The 17,563-nt window shown below is 37.7% G+C and overlaps 5 protein-coding genes across 5 annotated transcripts; 2 read left to right on the top strand and 3 right to left on the bottom strand.

The window, feature by feature from the left end:
- Positions 1–163: 163 nt before the first annotated feature.
- On the bottom strand, positions 164–4,062 carry LOC145903715 (ankyrin and armadillo repeat-containing protein-like). Its single transcript, XM_082991844.1, has 10 exons — positions 3,925–4,062; positions 2,938–3,114; positions 2,603–2,756; positions 2,250–2,411; positions 1,860–1,999; positions 1,521–1,754; positions 1,258–1,375; positions 1,035–1,172; positions 702–881; positions 164–582 (listed from the first exon to the last, which is right to left on the bottom strand). Exons 2-10 carry the CDS (start codon positions 3,040–3,042, stop codon positions 524–526), a joined length of 1,290 nt encoding a protein of 429 aa, XP_082847970.1. The 5' UTR covers positions 3,043–3,114; positions 3,925–4,062; the 3' UTR covers positions 164–523.
- Positions 3,262–5,556, bottom strand: LOC145903212 (xanthine dehydrogenase-like). The gene is made up of 6 exons (XM_082991277.1): positions 5,508–5,556; positions 5,181–5,332; positions 4,575–4,735; positions 4,222–4,381; positions 3,925–4,108; positions 3,262–3,422 (listed from the first exon to the last, which is right to left on the bottom strand). Exons 1-6 carry the CDS (start codon positions 5,554–5,556, stop codon positions 3,262–3,264), a joined length of 867 nt encoding a protein of 288 aa, XP_082847403.1.
- Positions 5,557–7,481: 1,925 nt separating this feature from the next.
- Positions 7,482–10,025, top strand: LOC145903543 (cathepsin 8-like). Its single transcript, XM_082991630.1, has 7 exons — positions 7,482–7,575; positions 7,682–7,824; positions 7,979–8,203; positions 8,260–8,436; positions 8,805–8,973; positions 9,076–9,217; positions 9,436–10,025. Exons 1-7 carry the CDS (start codon positions 7,515–7,517, stop codon positions 9,557–9,559), a joined length of 1,041 nt encoding a protein of 346 aa, XP_082847756.1. The 5' UTR covers positions 7,482–7,514; the 3' UTR covers positions 9,560–10,025.
- A 1,089-nt stretch (positions 10,026–11,114) lies between these two features.
- On the bottom strand, positions 11,115–12,571 carry LOC145903211 (uncharacterized). Its single transcript, XM_082991276.1, has 5 exons — positions 12,533–12,571; positions 12,174–12,384; positions 11,907–12,058; positions 11,610–11,793; positions 11,115–11,158 (listed from the first exon to the last, which is right to left on the bottom strand). The coding sequence occupies exons 1-5, from the start codon at positions 12,569–12,571 to the stop codon at positions 11,115–11,117; spliced, it is 630 nt and encodes a 209-aa protein (XP_082847402.1).
- A 3,780-nt stretch (positions 12,572–16,351) lies between these two features.
- Positions 16,352–17,251, top strand: LOC145903210 (uncharacterized). Its single transcript, XM_082991275.1, has 3 exons — positions 16,352–16,384; positions 16,818–17,042; positions 17,099–17,251. Exons 1-3 carry the CDS (start codon positions 16,352–16,354, stop codon positions 17,249–17,251), a joined length of 411 nt encoding a protein of 136 aa, XP_082847401.1.
- The last annotated feature ends 312 nt before the right edge of the window (positions 17,252–17,563 follow it).

Genomic DNA, 17,563 nt, shown 5'->3' with positions numbered 1-17,563 from the left:
CGGTTGGAAGCCAACAATTTATTGTAGTAAAGCTACTCGATTTCTACAAAAATTTAAGGTAAATATGCATATGTCTAACTTTGTCAAACATTCTTTACTAAGTACACACGATGCAATTATGAGTAAAAAAATGTTACATCAGTGGAAGAATCTGGGATGTTCACAGTTTTATAAATCTCACAAAACGTGTCACTTCAAAAGGGAATGCAAGAACATAAAAAAACAGCATCTAACAATCTTTCACATAATACAGGAAGCATACAAATTTTCACAGTGAAATATTTACAAACTACACGAACTTGTCGCGCAACTGCATACAATGTTTTGAACCTGACAAGAAAAGAATAACAGGAAACTGTTGTTCTAAAATAAGAAAAACTTGGGAACAGACAAGTTTTATTTGTTTGCAGAAACTTTTCTGTTGGCCGGGGAAATCGAACGTGCTCTCATCATCCGGTGAGCAGCTCTGAAAAATCCACATTTCAGTGTTCCTGTATTTTAACGCACACTACGAGGCATTTTTCTACCCGTTAACATGTAAGGTGTTTCCCCTCGTTTGCGCTGTTTGAGGTCTTGACGGCCCTGAATAAACAAAGGTTGATATTTTTAGGATTGAAATAAACCCCAGAACTTTTGCTGCATGGAAGCTTGTGTCTAAGCTCAGTAGAAATGTACGTTAACACAAATTGTAACGAACTTACTCCTCTTTTCTTTAACAATCGGCAAACCGATGGTCGCCTGTCGTTTAAACTCGGCTACAAACTCATCAGACACTTTTCCATCTTCACCCAAATTATCCGTAAGAGTGACGTAAAGGCCTTCAGTCGCTCTACATGACGTCATCAACTCTCTGCTCGCCGTTCGGTTGAAAGATAAATATCCTAAAAATGTCATCAAGTTTAAACCACGTGGAAATAGATAAATGTCAATGTAATACATACGGTAATAGGGAAACCAAGTGCATGTTTTCCCAAACAATCTCACGTTATTTTGTCACCCGACAACTCCATAGAAATCGTATATAGACAGCTAACCTAATGCATGGGCAGCAGTTTGTCGAACCAACTGATTCTCCGACTTCACTTTACCAAGAAGTTTCTCCACAGCGCCGCAAGTGACGATGGCTTCAGGAACGCCCGCCCTCGTGTGGGCGAGTGACGCAAGATAATCCGCTGTAATACGTCATCATTACGTCATCTTTCTTTCATGTGAAACTACAAATCACCCAAAAAGTCGAATATATATTTCAACACGTACCTGCCATTGCCACTACGTCATCGTTGACGTCATCGAGGAAGTTGACGAGCGTAATGACGCCTCTAGCGGAAGATTCGACAAGGGAAGTGTTTGTTATGATGCGAGCGAGAACAACCAGCTGTTAAATACACAACTGCTATAACTTAAAACCACTTCCTCCACGCTTTCGTCCCACATAAACCACAAGGTTTATATTATTGCATGAGGTTTTAATTCATCTCACAAAGCTGTCTAAGATACAAGATATTTCTTTCCAACTTTACCTGAAAAGCTGCGGTAGTTTTAAAAATCGGATCCTTGCACCGAAATAAATCCTCAAACGTTATGAGGCTCAAACCACCCAAGCGTGAAATCTGTTGTTGTTGTTGGATTCGGTTGAATGCGAACATGGTTAGTGCGGAGACTGCTTGTAATTTCACCGCCTTAGAAAGAACAAAACAATTGTTAGTAAAAATTACTTCCAATTCGTTCACACATAAACTTGCACACGCAATTAACTTTATCGCCAATTATTTGTACTTAAATTTCAATTTCAAAGGTTTTACAACAAACCCACCATACTGGGCGACCTTAAGAACAAACATATTTTGTTTAATCGCGACTCTATGACGTAATTTCTGGCATCGCGTCACCTGCATCTTCTCGTCACGTGACATTTTCCACAGTCTGTTGACCAGCAGCTCAATGGCGCCCTCTTCGGCAATTGTGAGTAGTGAGTTTTTGTTGTTTATGTGGGCTACACCTGGACCGATGTGAAAATAAAGTGAAATAATAACAAACAAATTTATCAAAAACAAACTTCAGGAAATTCACTGATTTTACAAACACAAAATATTGCATTCTGAACGAAACCAATATTTTCTCATAGTTAAAAAAAAAACACCAGACGTTCAAGCTCCCTCTAATGCTTTAGAAAACAAAAAAGCTTCACGCGCAGCCATTGTCGTTGTGATAATACCTGAAATGAACGTTACAGAAAAATTGTCACGCACCAATGCACATCTTGTTAATAGCGTCCAGTGTTCCCATGACGACTTTCCGACTGGTTTTCTCCAACCTGAGCAACCGGATGAGCGGAGGGATAGTGTTGTCACGTGACAAACGCGCCTGACTCGATGAACTTTTCCAGCTCCATGCTGCCACCGCCTGGCAACCTACAAACGAGTCAATACATTCCAACCATTGACATCATAAAATCGTTTTGCTAAAATACTCCGCGAAGAATCTGTTTAGCGACAACTTCCACTGATTGGGGCCTTGTGTTTCCTGAACTCATTTTACTGTTTTATTTTTTATATTATTCGTTTGTTTTATTTCAAATATCAGAAATAAAGCAACTTTTTACCGATCAACTGAAGCGTGTCGGATTTGCTGAGTAACATGTCAATGATTTGACTCGTCCCGATTCTGCGAGCAATTGCTCTCTGCTGCTCAGGGTGGTGACCGGCCAACGACCACAGTGCGCATGCGCCGCGTTCCTTCACCTCATCCGACCAAATCTGTTACGAAAATGACAGTTGATGGAAATCTTTACATTGGGTTGAATAATATTTTTTTGCAAAATGGAAAGTAAAAATCAAAAAAATGCCGTAAAAGAGTTCCACTAAAAGTTACAAATTTTAATGAGAAATTTCTTTAAACTTGACAAACTTGATTTTTGTAACTTCATTTTCTACTTACTTGAAACAGACGACACAGAGCGGTCGGAGCTTCTTCTAACGACGCCTCGTGTTGGGCTTCCTGGTTCCCTCTAGTGATGCATCCAACAGCAATCGCAGCTTTCATCTGAGCGGGAATGCAATGACCTCGCAATATCGCCACCAGCGGCGCTAACACTCCGATTTGAACAAACTCGTTCTGTGTAAAATCTTCGGTTAAATTTTCAACTTTCTGGCATTTAGGAAACAACAAAAAAGACCAATTTTAATATTTCCGTAAATCTTTTGTAAAAACAACACCGGCCAAACAAAATGATTACTGCAAGCAATATAAACAACGACTGTTTCAATCTATAAAGGTATCATCAGTGCAGCTGGTGACTGTGACACTGGCTGGGGCAACTTGGATACTCACAGGGACACAGATTTTAACTTCATGGTGTCTGTGGTGTAAGTGTGCATGGTAGTCTACAAGGTAGCCCAGTGCCACAGTCACACCAAACTGTACTAATGAGACCTTATAGAATGAAATATTGTGTACAAGTGTCCGCATTTCTCATGGATTCTTATGGCTCTTTACTGCTTGTAAGGAAGAAACACATTTTGTGCTTGTTTTGTATTTGGACCGATTCTGTTTGAAGTCAGAACACTGCACTTCATTATAGATTTGAAATTTAAGCAGGTTTAGTGCATTTTTACAACATGTTACAATATAAACTTGTTGATGTTTGTTGTTTAAAATAAACATTTGCCTGAATACTCAGGGTTATAGGGTGAGAAATTCTTACCACAAACAAATCAAAGTTTGGGTCAACTTCTTACATTGTAAATGCAAGTTGAATTATAACCACCATTACTTTAATCATTATCACAGCTTTGTTTTGACCCCAAACTTATTGTACCTCACTTTTGCCTTCATTTTAACACATACTATAGGTTCAAGTATTTTCCCATGGATCATCATCAGATCACAAACAAAAAAAACATAAATTTGTCGTGTTAGACTTACCAGAAGCAGTGTTTCCACAAACTATTTGAGCAGTTGGTTGGGATTTGAGAACTGCAACTAAATCATTGAATGAAGTTGGTCGGATCCATGAAGTTCCACCATTAAATAATTCAAGCCTGGTTGCTTTTTGTTGCACCAACTTTCGTTTGTTGCATTTTAAATGACAAAAATCCTTTTCAAGATCCTGAGAAACAAAAACTGTTGAACATTTCCAGAGATACAATGTTGTTTACTTAAAGTATTTGTTGGTCACAGAAAAGGAATCAGGAAGTTTGTACATTTTATTGCATGTTGTACCTCAATGTCTGAACATTTTTCCAGCAGTTTTGGGTCAGCATCTTTTGCAAAAGATTTCATTGCATCAAGTATGGGACGATATCCTGTACAACGACAAATGTTTCCATCAAAACTATCTTCAACTTTCTGTTCGGTTGGAGTTGGATCTTCTGATAAAAGGCTAAAAAGACAAGAGGGTTACTTTATGGTTTTATTGGCAACTACATATAAACATGCATATACTGTAATGATTTAATAAAATAAGCACAGTTGTGTTTGAAAGGCCAGAAAAGCATTCTCTGACATTTTATTTTGAAAAAAAATTGTCAATAACCCACCACAAATTTTCTGTGTATTCTAATTTATAAGCGAACCTGTACATATTCATGACGAAGCCAGGAGTGCAATAACCACACTGTGAAGCATCAAACTCAGCTACACGAGTTTGTATTGCATTGTAGCCATCTCTTCGTGACCCAAGTCCTTCCACAGTTGTTACTCTGCACCCGTCCACTGAAGCAAGCAGGCTGAGGCACTTAATACATTTGTCAATACATAAGATTTTTTTTAAATATGCATTTTTATGTCAAACACAGTAAAATTGTGTATAAGCTGCAGACAGATGGCCACTGTTTTGACCTAAAAGGTCTCATCAGTGCAGCTGGTGTGACGATAAGACAACTTTGCTGACCAAACGGCCAAGCAAAGACTTCCACTTTGTGGTGACTATGCAATCACCGTCATCCGTTGGGCACCAAACTAGGTGCAACCTTACGGAGAAAACAAAGTGGAAACACCATGACCAAGCAAAGCTCAACCAATAGTGCCATCAGGCCCCGTGTCTGCAGCTTATACACAATTCATATTATTGGCTCCACATTGCTTATCACAGTAAAATTAGTTAATGAATAGGAAGCATCTGCATATCAGTTATGATTAAACAACAAACCAAGACATAGAGTTTAACTTTTAACATTCACCAAGTTTACAGTTTCTATCTTTCCAGGAGTTTTCTCCATGGCAACCACGCAACATCCACATCCTCCCTCATAACACATAACTTTTGTTCCAGTGAGTCCTGGTTGTGATCGGAGCCATGAGTTCAGGCTCATCATCGGATCCACATCATCAACTGAACAAAGCAAACAGGTTTACAACAACTAATAATTTCTACTTCTATCTTTAACAAGGACGTCCACATTTTTTGTGACAGCTATTGCCAACAACTAAAATTAACTAAATAAAAATGCATTAAAAGCCTAAAAAAAGAAATGCAGAAGTTTTTTTGCAAATAAGCTTCAACAAACCTGTATACAGTTGTCCATTTACATGGAATGATATTGAGGTACTTGTCATTGTACCAAGTATAACCACCTAAAGTGGAAGCATAGATAGTTTTGTCGTATTTAAGAATTAGCTACAAAATTTTGTTGACAAAAAATGCACCATCGGTTTTGTATTAAAATTAATAACCTTTTACAACGGGGTTGAGAGATAAAATATATAAAAAAAATGCACAAATTGCTGACAAACCACAGCAAATCAATACATGGATCCCAGAGTGGAAAGTTTGTTTTTTGCTCAGAGGATTTTGTTTTGGCGATCGTTAATTTCGCAGACGTTTTTTTCATATGTTAATGCATTAGCTCAATAATATTTTGCGGATTATCGGTAAATTTTCACAAAATTATTTGACATTTTTTCCTAAAACATGATAATGATAAATCTTGATAATATAAATTTAAAATTAACGTGAAAACAAAAGTTTTGTAAATCAGAAGAAATACACAAGAGCTCTTACAGCATTGGAATTAAATCTCGCTGGCAAACTCTCTGCGACGCATAGCTGAAAAGTCATCATTCATTTGTTTTCTGAGTTTACATTTTTTCCTAAAAACGTGACTTCGCACGGAAAGGACAGGGGATTTCCCAATGCGTGAAATAATTACGTCAGCTATTTTTAATGATCAGAAATGGTTGGGCTTCAGGGGCCTTTTAACTGACATCATAAAAAATTAAGGATTTTTGTAAGGCCACAGTTTCATCTGTTTCTTTCCATAACAATACATTTTCCAAACAGAAATAGAAACAAAATTTGTGTCCGAAGAGAACCTCCCCTTACGCGAAACCCTGTGTAGGTTTCAAGTTACGCATCAACTTCTATGTAACGGTTACGACCCACTGAAACTAAACACACCCTGTCTCCTCGCAACCAGCATTCAGTTGGTAAGTGCGTAGTAGTTTGCTGATTCACTGAAGGTTTGCAAGGATTAATATTTGTCAGCTTGTTCTAGCTGACTTTGCGAGCAATCAGTTAAGAAACCGTGAAACTCTGGCTTATTTTGAAGTGTACAGGGGTCTTTCATAATGAACTGATAAAACGATATGCGGAAACGGTTTGAGTTATAGTAGAAGTTAAAAAGAAACATTGGATTTTATGATTATGATGATACATGCGATCAATCAACTCACCAAAGTTGGAATTTAAGGATGTAATTTAATGGTTCTCAAACTGTTCGTCGCGTTACCTCGGTGCGTTCTTTCGAATATCCAAGGGCGTCGGGTAACTTTAAACCCGGCCTTTCACAATAATCAGTGCGTCACACGTACTGTGAATATCTCCAAATGCGTCGCACTGCAATATGTTCTTTTACTTATTTGTTGCCACACCGGGATTCGAACCCGCGAGACCTATCGAATCGGTCACAGATATAAAGTCATTTCCTTCAATGACGTAGCAGCGGTCGGTTTCGCTTTGCAATTAATTGATTTGATTGCGCAGCGTTAAATTGAGTTGAAAGCGAAGTTGGTAAATGATGCGTGACGTCAAGTAGCAAATGTGGAGACTCATAGTTTTATGTACGGTTGTGAATGCGTACAAAGCTATTGTATTTGAACAAGAATTTGTATGTCAAATTTTATTTGTTACTCACGGAAAAGAAGATAACATTTATGATTAAATCGCAAGTAAACAAAACAAGATCTTGGTTTATTTACTTGCGATAAAGTGCACGGCAGTAGTTAGCGTTGATTAAATTATTCCGGCAATTACTAAGTTATTTATTCCAACATTTAATTTAGTTGATTAGCTAATTAAAAAGCATTGATTTGTTTATCAAATTTAGTATCACCCCATATTGTGCATTGTTGGAATGTGGCTGCAGCGTATATGCAGAGAAACTTATACGCAGCAAAATGATGTAATATATAATATGCCCTGACGTGGCGTGATAACTTATCATATACCGTTATCATGTTTATACTTACTGGCACGTTTATGTAGGCATAATTTTTTTGCTTCAACGTACTGAACAATGTTTGGCGATCTTGATGATGACGTAGATCAAGTATGGAATGAGTGGATCGCAAAATACAGTAAGTTTATTCCTGGTTTCAACCAAATTGCTTTAATAAGTTTCATTCTTAATTTACATCGATTTAACATTTAGAGTTATGTTGCAGTTATTTCGATGGTTTGCAGATAAACAATATTTAAACGAGGACGAACTTCTTGAAAGAAAAATTATTTGGGAAAGAAGTTTAGCTGAAGTGAAAGAACACAATGAAGATTTCAAGACTGGAAAGTTCACATACAGGATTTCACTGACACAGTTCAGCGATCGGGTAAAAAACAACACATGTCCAAATCAACGCAGTAATGTTTCATACAATGGTGGCTGATCCACCTACACTGCGATACCTGGGCTGCGAAGCCTGTTAGCCTAATGACTTCCTACTAAGTTTGAGTGAACATTTGTTTAAATACATTTCAACACAGAAAAATGATGAAATTCCATGGATGGACGATCGGAATGTGGCAGAATGTTACAGACCGCCCTTGTTATTCGGAGCATCGAAACTGTGCGAAGAACCTCAAGAAACTGACCCAGATGTTGGCATTGAGGAACCCAACCCTGAAAGTTTTGACTGGAGGGACAAGGGTTGTGTAACACCGGTGCAAGACCAAGGAACTGAGTTACCCGTTTGCTGGATATTCAGTGCAGTAAGCGTTCGTAACAAATGCCTAACTAGTATAACTACTGTGATTTAAATATGCAGGTAGCAGCCGTTGAATCTCATCACAAGATAAACAACGAAGATTTGGTCAAACTTTCTGAACACCAATTAGTTGATTGTGACGAAAAGGGTGGAGGTACAGGAGATCTGGAATGGGCGTTTGATTACATTAGAAGGAATGGACTCGTTTTTGAACATGAATATCCGTTCATTGGCAAGGTTTGTTCAACGAAAATCCATTTTCAATATTAAACAATAATTGGATCTTCAGTGTGCTTTTTACCTCATAACATACTTCCCATAGACGTCCATTACTAAAGTACCTTGTAGATTGCCAGAGTTATAACGTAACCACCACTAAACTACTGGTTTCTGCAAATGAGAGTCTTGAAAAGAGATACGTTTAATTGTATCTTCCAGTACTGGTTTGGTTTGAGAAACCAAACATCAAAATCAGCAAAACTTATTAGGTTGAACCATTGTAATCGAAATTTACGAAAAGATCTTCGTAAACAAAAAGTTACATAGCATACATCATGATTTGGTGAAAATATGTGTACGACAATTTGTGCTGTTATATTGGACAGAGAACACGATGCAGAGATGGGCCTTGCAGACGTATCGGAATCAAAGGATTCAAGAAAATAAAAGGATGTGAAAAAGAACTTGAAAATGTGGTGGCGAAAGTTGGGCCGGTTGCTGTCAGTTTGGTTGCTTCAAATAAATCCAAATTCCACGCTCACACCAACTATGAAGGTAACTTTTTGAAAACAACTTCTTATAACTTAACTGTATATAAATAAATTTGCCTCTTTGCGAGCAAATATTAAATATCATAGCAGTGCAATGAACTTTCAGATATATTTTATGATCCTGATTGGGAAAAAGGTTTAAATCCAACGAACGAAAACGCGTTACGTCACACAGTGTTGGTCGTTGGTTATGGAAAAGATCAGAGCAAACCACGTGGCGAAGACAAGTACTGGATTATCAAGAACAGGTATACCATCATATTTTTGTGTAAACGCCATAAGACAACATGTTACAAACCATTATTTACCAATGTGGAACAAAACCAAACTACAACAAATCAGCAAAGTGTTTATCGTTTTTATCGCGTACAATTATACCTTAAATAAGATATATCCTTGTTGGTAAAGTCTTCAAAAACTTCTTACAAATACTGTAAAATTTCTCAAATTGAGAATATTTGCTCAGTTGGGGAGTTGACGATGATTCGCGTTTCAAGAAAATTGCCAAAGATCGAGACAACAATTGTTTTGTTTCCGGACAAGCAATTTATCCTGTTGGCGTGGGTTGCTACTCACCAGAGGAAAGTTAGACCACAGTTAATAAATGTCAACGTGCCAAGAAGAATAAAAACGTAACAAGGACTCGCATATTTTGACTAAAATAGTAAAATAGTTTTCGATCAGTCCGACCACACTTGAAAAGCCCGAGACGTAGCAACCAAGATTACGTTGCCATGTAATTTGCTGGTGATTGTTTGTTGGTCGTCTCCATGGCGCCAGTTTTCCTGTGTAAAGTTTAACCCGGTTTTCCAGTAACTGATTGTCTTCTGTTAAATGCTTGCTGTGAACAATCTTTTTTCAGAACCTCTAAATCGTCACCCCTCTCACTAGTATAGTGTGCTTTTATCAGTCTCAGCCTCTACCACTTAACCTAATAGTCTTCGCTTTGTGTGTTAACTCTGTATGCTTACATACCGATAGTGTAGTTGTTAATGCGTGTGTCTAATTCTTTGACTAACTTTGTATCAATGTAGTTTTGATGAAATAATAAAGATGTATTTAGTGTAATTCTCTGCATCAGGTTTTCAATTAAACTCAGGTAAAGGAACAACATAAGCACCGACTTTATGTCAAATGTACTGAACAAATAGTCAGGGTTCGAACCCCGGTGTGGTAAAAGATCAGCAGCTGTTTTTCATTAAATTCCCATTTTCGTGACGTATTTGTTTCATTGATGACGAAATTAGCAGTGGTTGGATACCGGGTTAGTTTAAATAAGTGCACATACACAGGGATGAGTCAGACCTAACCCGAATATCGTACGTGGAATGCGCTCCACTCAGATTGTAACAACGTCGCTAGGAATCACACACCTGTTTATATAATAATGTCGCTGTTTCTTTTGAGACCAATTAGAATTGATGACGCAACTCTAGCAATATATGATAAATGTGCAGCAAGTTGAAAGTAAAAATAAACTAGGTTGATATATACTGGTTAGTGCAGTAATTATGGATGTGTGTTAGATCTGCGGACACATGCACGCACTGTTTCAATCTATAAAGGTCTCATCAGTGCAGCTGGTGACTGTGACACTGGCTGGGACAACTTGGATACCGACAGGGACACAGATTTTAATTTCAAGGTGTCTGTGGTGTAAGTGTGCATGGTAGTCTACAAGCTAGCCCAGTGCCACAGTCACACCAAACTGCACTGATGAGACCTTATAGGATGAAATATTGTGTGCACGTGTCCGCATTTCTCATGGATTCTTATGGCTCTTTACTGCTTGTAAGGAAGAAACACATTTAGTGCTTGTTTTGTAGTTTGACTGATTCTGTTTAAAGTCAGAATACTGCACTTCATTATAGATATTTTGATAACCCAACCCCCGTTTTGCCATTGTGAATTATTAAACATATATGTTTATGCACGTCTTATGGCCTCGGCAGATCCCAGCATGGAAACTCGTTATCACACGATCATCTAAAATCCACCAACCTGTGATCCACTCAGCAAAAGATTTCCATGAGAGTTGTGACACTTTCGTGACCGTGTGACCAACATTCAGACAATATAGCAAGCCAGAAGTGTTTAAATCCCAAGCTACAACCGCTTCATTAGTAGCAGCAGTTGCGGTCAAGTTTACATCCACAGGACTCCAACCCATGTCAACTCATGTTTAAGCCCTGAAATTAAAAAAAATGCTAATTATGTGTTAGGACAAACATGCTGATGACCAGAAACTGTGATCATGTCAAATGTTAGGTTTAGTGAATTATGTCAACTATATGATTTCATTGGGTGATGACTAGCAACATGTTACAACACAAACTTGTTGATGTTTTTTGTTTAAACAAACATTTGCCTGAACACTCAGGGCTATAGGGTGAGAAATTCTTACCACAAACAGATCAAAGTTTGGGTCAACTTCTTACATTGTAAATGCAAGTTGAATTATAACCACAATTACTTTAATCATTATCACAGCTTTGTTTTCACCCCAAACTTATTGTATATATTTTTTTTATTTTTTTGTTTTTGACTTCATTTTAACACATACCGCAGGTTCAAGTATTTTCCCATGGATCATCATGAGATCACAAACAAAATAACAGAAATTTGTCGTGTCAGACTTACCAGAAGCAGTGTTTTTACAAACTATTTGGGCAGTCGGTTGGGATTTGAGAACTGCAACTAAATCATTAAACGAAGTTGGTCGGATCCATGAAGTTCCACCATTAAATAATTCAAGCCTGGTTGCTTTTTGTTGCACTAACTTTCGTTTGTTGCATTTTAAATGACAGAACTCCTTTTCAAGATCCTAAAAAACAAAAACTGTTAAAAATTTCTAGAGATACAATGTTGTTTAATTAAAGTATTTGTTGGTCACAGAAAAGGAATCAGAAAGTTTGTACACTTTATTGCATGTTGTACCTCAATGTCTGAACATTTTTCCAGCAGTTTTGGGTCAGCATATGTTGCAAAACATTTCATTGCATCAAGTATGGGACGATATCCTGTACAACGACAAATGTTTCCATCAAAACTATCTTTGCTCGGTTGGAGTTGGACCTTCTGATAAAAGGCTAAAAAGATGAGAGGGTTGCTTTATGGTTTTATTGGCAACTACATATAAACATGCATACTGCAATGATTTAATATAATAAGCCCAGTTGAGTTTGAAAGGCCAGAAAAACATACTCTGAATAACCCACCACAAATTTTCTGTGTATTCTAATTTATAAGCGAACCTGTACATATTCATGACGAAGCCAGGAGTGCAATAACCACACTGTGAACCATCGAACTCAGCTACACGAGTTTGTATTGCATTGTAGCCATCTCTTCGTGACCCAAGTCCTTCCACAGTTGTTACTCTGCACCCGTCCACTGAAGCAAGCAGGCTGAGGCACTAAATACGTTTGTCAATACATAAATTTTTTTTAAATATGCATTTTTATGTCAAACACAGTAAAATTAGTTGATGAATAGGAAGCATCTGCATATCAGTTATGATTAAACAACAAACCAAGACATAGAGTTTAACTTTCAACATTCACCGAGTTTACAGCTTCTATCTTTCCAGGAGTTTTCTCCATGGCAACCACGCAACATCCACATCCACTCCCTCATAACATATAACTTTTGTTCCAGTGAGTCCTGGTTGTGATAGGAGCCATGAGTTCAGGCTCATCATCGGATCCACATCATCAACTGAACAAAGCAAACAGGTTTACAACAACTAATAATTTCTACTTCTATCTTTAACAAACACGTCCACATTTTCGTGACAGCTTTTGCCAACAACTAAAATTAACTAAATAAAAATGCATTAAAAAGCTAAAAAAAGAAATGCAGAAGATTTTTGCATATAAGCTTCAACAAACCTGTATACAGTTGTCCATTTACATGGAATGATATTGAGGTGCTTGTCACTGTACCAAGTATAACCACCGAAAGTATGCATAGAAAGTTTTGTCCCACGTATTTAAGAAATTCCTACAAAATCTTGTTGACAAAAAATGCACCATCGGTTTTGTATTAAAATTTATAACCTTTTACAACGGGGTTGAGAGATAAAATATAAAAAAGACAAACCACAGCAATTAATTCATGGATGGATCCCGGATTGGAAAGTTTGTTTTTTTGCGCGGATTTTGTTTTTGGCGATCGTTAATTGTGCAGACGATCGCAATGTTTTTTTTGTATGTTAGTGCATTACAGACAACTATGGAAAGCAAGTAGAAGTTGCAGAGTTGTTCGTAATAATTACAATGTCAAATAAAAATATAAGTAAAGTGATCGAAAAAGTGGTCAAATATGAAATACTGCCAAACGCAAAAACTGCCTGCAAGAATTTGTCAGAAACAACCAATCTGGGGGCTTACCTATCTAACAACTAATTCTAAAACAGACCACACAAAAACATGATGATAAATCTTGATAATATAAATTTAAAATTAACGTGAAAACAAACTTTCGCAGGTCAGGTAATACACAAAAGCTTTCACAGCATTGGAATTAAACTCCGCTGGTGAACTCTCTGCGACGCTTAGCTGAAAAGTCATCATTCATTTGTTTTTCTGACATTTTTTCCTAAAAACGTGACTTGGCACTGGACAGATAGGGGATTTCCCAATTTGTTAAAATAATGACATCAGTGTTTTTCTGATGATCAGAAAAGGTTGTGCTTCAGGGGCCGTTTTCTGACGCCATAAAAATTTAGGGATTTTTGTAAGGCCATAATTTCATCTGTTTTTTTTTCAATATCAATACATTTCCCAAACAGAAATAAAAAAGAATTTTGTGCCCTAAGATTGCGGAACCTTCCCTTAACGCGAAACATAGACCGTACGTTTCAAGTTACGCCTCAACTACTATGCAAAATGTAACGGTTACGACCCAATGAAACTAAACACACCCTCTCCTCGCAACCAGCATTCAGTTGTTAAGTGTGTAGTAGTTTGCTGATTCACTGAAGGTTTGTAAGGGTTAGTATTTGTTACTAGGATTGTTTTTGCTGACTTCGCGAGCAATCGGTAAAGAAAGCCTGAAACTCTGGCTTATTGTGAGTTGGACAGGGGTCTACTTTCATATTGAACTGAGAAAACGTTATGCGGAAACGTTTTGTAGAAAATGTTGATTTTTCGTATTTGTGTTACGCTTCTTAAACCAAACGCTTTCCAAGGTCCTCAGGACGCTGTATTACCGACTCACCACAAGCCTGTTCCAGCACAACGGTTTTCCAATCAGATTAAATCTTGTTCATAAAACTTTAAAATACAAGCAGGCGAATAACGATCTACAAAGCAGCCTGGCAGTCCTCCTTTAGAGTCTCGCGTTAGTCCCGTTTCTATCTTTTATATCACTCGTCATTGGCCCAACCGTGTCACGTGAGAGAGAGGGAGTTAGCGCTGCTATGTAAAATCAACGTGCGGTGACTGGTGCTTTCGAGACAATTACGTGAATTAAAATATAAATTAACATAAAAACATTTAATTAAGTAGGTGGAAGGTTTAAGAATAAGAGGTGAAAAAACGTGGCGTAAATGAATACGTGATATAATAAAGCGTGAAAACTTGGAAAGAAAACGTCAAACAAGTGATCGCAGGTTCTTTTGCGCTACATTTGTGGAGTTAACTTTTAAGATAACCAGTTATCTGCAGACAGTTGTGCACACGGTTTCGACCTATTGGGTCTCATCAGTGTATTTGATGACTGACGACGGTCTGGTCGACTAACAATCCACACAGACACTATTTGAGTTGTATGTGGAGGTTAAATATAAACATCACATGTTATGATTATATTTGCGATCAATCAACTTACCAACGTTGGAATTCCAGGATGTAATTCAATGGTTCTCAAACTGTTCGTCGGGACGCCCTGGTGCATTCATTTCAATTTCCAAAAGCGTCGGGTAACTTGAAACCCAGCCTTTCACAATAATCAGTGCGTCGCACGTACTGTGAATATCTCCAAATGCGTCGCACTGGAATATGTTCTTTTACTTATTTGTTTCCACACCGAGATTCGAACCCACGACATCCTGGGGACGAATCCCGATCGCTTTTTTTGTTTGTATGACTCGGGTGCTTTAACCGAAGTTTTCATTCGATGTGCTCTCCAGCGACACCTATCTAATCAGCCACAGTCATTTCTCATGACGTAACAGCAGTCGGTTTCGCTTTGCAGTCAATCGTTTTGATCGCGCAGCGTTAAAATGAATTAAAAGCGAGAAGTTGGTAAATCATGTGTGACGTCAAGCAAGTTGCAAATGTGGAAACTCGCAGTTTTATGTACGGTTGTGTATGCGTACAAATCTGTTGTTTTTGAACAAGAATTTGTATGTTAAATCTTATATGTTACTCACAGCAGTAGTTGATTAAATTATTCCAGCAAGTACTTAGTTATTTATTACAACAATTAAAGTTAATTAGCTAATCAAAAACATTGATTTCTTTATCAAGTGTAGTCACCACGTATTGTATACTGTTGGAATGTGACTGCAGGGTATATACAAGATTTCAAGATTCAAGATTTGTTTATTTTTCGTCATCATAAATTGCACAATTTTTCAAACATTATATGTGAGACGAAAGGTACAGCTAAGAACCAAATAATGGTTGTCGAGTAGCTGACCGGATGGGTGGCTGAACTAAGTCGGATGTAGCGGTAATGTGTAAAAAGTTAAACACACGAACATGAAAATGAAAGCGCAATATAAGCAGAATTGTAGAGGAAAGCAATGTCGATGGGCAAAAATTGTAATTACCCAATCATTGTGAATGCGTAAGCACGTGATTATACTGACAAAACGAGGCAAGCAAATAGTCTGGAAGGGAGAATTAAATGACGCCCAAAGCATTATTGCAGTAATTGGTTTGGGATTGGACGGTGCCGTACAATGTAAATAGACCTCGGGAATTGTTTACCAGGAAACCACGTGACAATTTCGAAAAGTAGGTACTCTCTTGCAGCACGTTTGAAACCAATTAAACTGAAACATTTAATGTTTTGTGGTAGGTCATTCCACACTGTAACGCAAGAATATTGCAATGTCCGTTGGGCGCGTTTGGTCCGGACACGGGGTAAGAAGAGGTTATTTGCTGTGCAATGTCTTGTGCCGTGGCCATGTACCTCAATTGCAAGAGCAAAGTAATTGTCAAATACTTCCGGTAGGCGTTTATTTTTGAAAAGGTAAACAAATTTTGCAAGAAAAAGTAAACATTTTACAGAAACTTATACGCAGCAAAATGATGTAACCCATAGTATATCCTGGCGTTGAAATGGTGATAACTTATCATATACCCTTATCATGTTAATACATACTGGCACGTTTATGTAGGCATAACTTTTTTGCTTCAACGTACTGAACAATGTTTGGCGATCTTGATGATGACGTAAATCAAGTATGGAATGAGTGGATCGCAAAATACAGAAAGTTTATTCCTGGTTTCCACCAAATTGCTTTAATAAGTTTCATTCTTATTTTACATCCAATTAACATTTATAGTTATGTTGCAGTTATTTCGATGGTTTGCAGATAAACAATATTTAAACGAGGACGAACTTCGTGAAAGAAAAAGTATTTGGGAATGAAGGTTAGCTGAAGTGAAAGAACACAATGAAGATTTCAAGACTGGAAAGTTCACATACAGGATTTCACTAACACAGTTCAGTGATCGGGTAAAAAAACAACACATGTCCAAATCAACGCAGTAATGTTTCATACAATGGTGGCTGACACAGCTAGACTGCAATACCTGGGCTGCGAAGCCTGTTAACCTAATGATTTCCAACTAAGTTTTGAGTAAACGTTTGTTTAAATACATTTCAACACAGAAAAACGATGAACTCCCATGGATGGACGATCGGAATGTGGCAGAATGTTACAGACCGCCCTTGTTATTCGGAGCATCGAATCTGGGTGAAGAATGTCAAGAAACTGACCCAGATGTTGGCATTGAGGAACTTAACCCTAAAAGTATTGACTGGAGGGTCAAGGGTTGTGTAACACCCGTGCAAGACCAAGGAACTGAGTTACCCGCTTGCTGGATATTCAGTGCAGTAAGCGTTCGTTACAAATGCCTAACTGGTATAACTACCGTGATTTAAATATGCAGGTAGCAGCCGATGAATCTCATCACAAGATAAACAACGGAGAATTGGTCAAACTTTCTGAACAACAATTAGTTGATTGTGACGAAAAGGGTGGAGGAACAGGAGATCTGGAATGGGCGTTTGATTACATTCGAAGGAATGGACTCGTTTTTTAACATGAATATCCGTTCATTGGCAAGGTTGATTTAACGAAAATCCATTTTTAATGGTAAACAACAATTGGATCTTCAGTGTGCTTTTTACCTACTAACATACTTCCCATAGACGTCCATTACTAAAGTACCTTGTAGATTGCCAGAGTTATAACGTAACCACCACTAAACTACTGGTTTCTGCAAATGAGAGTTTAATTGGATCCTCCGGGTACTAGCTAGTTTCGAGAAACCAAACATAAAAATCAGCAAACATTTCCGATCGCGCAACGCTTTTTAGATAGAACAATAATAATCTAAATTTACGACAAGGTC

This window comes from Ascidia mentula, chromosome 5, assembly GCF_947561715.1.
Source record: "Ascidia mentula chromosome 5, kaAscMent1.1, whole genome shotgun sequence".
NCBI lineage: Eukaryota > Metazoa > Chordata > Ascidiacea > Phlebobranchia > Ascidiidae > Ascidia > Ascidia mentula.
Note: the sequence above shows the minus strand (reverse complement) of the source record. Positions and strands in the feature narration are given on the sequence as shown.